At 36.0% G+C, this 1,920-nt stretch overlaps 1 protein-coding gene across 1 annotated transcript in view; it reads right to left on the bottom strand.

Annotated features, from left to right (window-relative positions):
* The window catches only part of EIF4G3 (eukaryotic translation initiation factor 4 gamma, 3), a 128,575-nt gene that overhangs the window by 26,520 nt on the left and 100,135 nt on the right, over positions 1-1,920 (bottom strand). The window contains exon 17 of the mRNA XM_012659254.1: positions 1,143-1,281. Coding sequence (XP_012514708.1) covers positions 1,143-1,281 — 139 coding nt within the window. The remainder of the gene's footprint in view (positions 1-1,142; positions 1,282-1,920) is intronic.

Below are 1,920 nucleotides of genomic sequence, written 5' to 3'. Positions count from 1 at the left end.
TCTCCATTCTAGAATAACAGGCAAACAATGTGTGCCAAAAAAAGATACTGTGAAACCTAAATAATACTGGTCAAGCCAAAGCTCCAGGACATGATCTAAGTCATTTTCGGCAGTTCAGAGACTTTAGGTTCACCTTATGCTTCATGGAGAAGCTGAAAAGGGACTTTAGAATTCCTGGTTTTTGCCTTTTTCTTTAACTACTTCAGTGATAGAAGCAACACAAAGATCAGTTTTGTTAGTAATCCGTTTATTTATGTAAGCTCCACGGCAAGTCAAAAGAAGAGAAGCACCTTAGGTAATAGCGATGTGAAGCTTAGTTGCAAAGTATTTTTAAGAAATAAAGTTTTTCTTTAGAATATGAATGAAACAGAAAGGGGCCATTTTTTTTCATAGTCTAAATCAGCATTTTTCAAACTGTGTTTACAGAATATCAATAATATCAATAATTCCTCAAAAAGGATTCTACGGTCAATTAAGTAAGGCAATGCTGAATTAAACAAAGCTAGTTTTCACTTATTGTTTTGTTTTACTAGAGGATTTTTATAATCTTTAATGTACTATAATATGCTTTGTGAATCTCAAAAAAAGGGACTTCATAATATGCGCAGTTTGAGGAGATAAACAATTTTGAGGAAATACTAGTGTTTTGAAGAATAGAGTTTGGGAACTACTGGTCTATACAATGTAGCATCAATTCCCCACTCACATCCAAATCTAGGAATGCTTGAGATTTCAGTTCCTTTTACTATAAACGTAAGCATATATTATGCAGGTACCACAGTCCGACAGGCTCCAATGGGAAAATAAAACTTCTTATAGCATTGTAGCAATGCTAGATACAAAAGCCAGATTAATATTAAGCTTCTAGAAGCAATCATCTTCCAGTTACATGATTCTGGAGCCCCATCTACAATCACTGCCACGCTCAACAGATCACAAGGGCTATCGTATCCCCAACACGTCTCCAGTGCAGATCTAGGATAATGTAACATTTTTACACTAAGATTAGAGTCTTAAAGAGACATAGACTGCATCCAAGAGTTTCCAAAGGCAAAACAGGACAGCACTATGCTAGAGAGTCAGGTGATGAGTGCTGCGTCAGTTTATCTTGACATACCTCAAAAGAAATAAGCGTAACTTACATGGTAAGTTCTCTCATGGTGAGTCCACCTTCTTTTAACATGGGGGTCACCAGTTCAGCAAGGTACAACCAAATATGGGGAATATCAATGGCCATGTCATCTGCCAATTCCAAAGTTTCTGAAAAACTGAAAAAGAATAGGAAAAAAAATCACATGCAAATGTAAATGAAAAGGTAAGATTAAATAGAGACACCAAAAATCAGTCAGTCAACAAATACATATTAATCACTTGTCATGTCAGGCACTAGACTAGGCATAAAGTGACTGGTGAACAAGTTCCCATTCTCAAAGAGCTTATGTTAGTGTGTGGGTGGGGATGGGGAAAGAGAATAGAACACAAAAAAACATACTTGCAGATATAGATAATACTCTGAAGAACATGAACTACAGTACCAGAGGGAGGTCAGAAAATACCTCAGTATGGAAGTGACATTTGAAAGAATTAAATGATGAAAAGGAGACAGTCTGTAAAGTTCCGTGAGGATAGCTATCCCATTTAATCCCACACTACGGAGTCCACCACAGTTGAATAGTTGAATATCATTATCCTCTGAGTCCATCAGAAGCACTCAACACAGCCCAGACACAAACAGAAGAAAAGACAAAAATCCTTGATCTCAAAGACCTTACAATGGGGGAAAAAACTGGATGAATGTAAAAGAATATGACAACATTACTATCTTTATTACATGTTATAAACTGTTGAACCTCTAAAGAAAAGCTAATGGTTTCAGGCTTTTGTGCTAAGAAATATAAATATTTCTCGATGTAAAGTAAA

This window comes from Propithecus coquereli, unplaced genomic scaffold (assembly GCF_000956105.1).
Source record: "Propithecus coquereli isolate 6110/MARCELLA unplaced genomic scaffold, Pcoq_1.0 Scaffold600, whole genome shotgun sequence".
NCBI lineage: Eukaryota > Metazoa > Chordata > Mammalia > Primates > Indriidae > Propithecus > Propithecus coquereli.
Note: the sequence above shows the minus strand (reverse complement) of the source record. Positions and strands in the feature narration are given on the sequence as shown.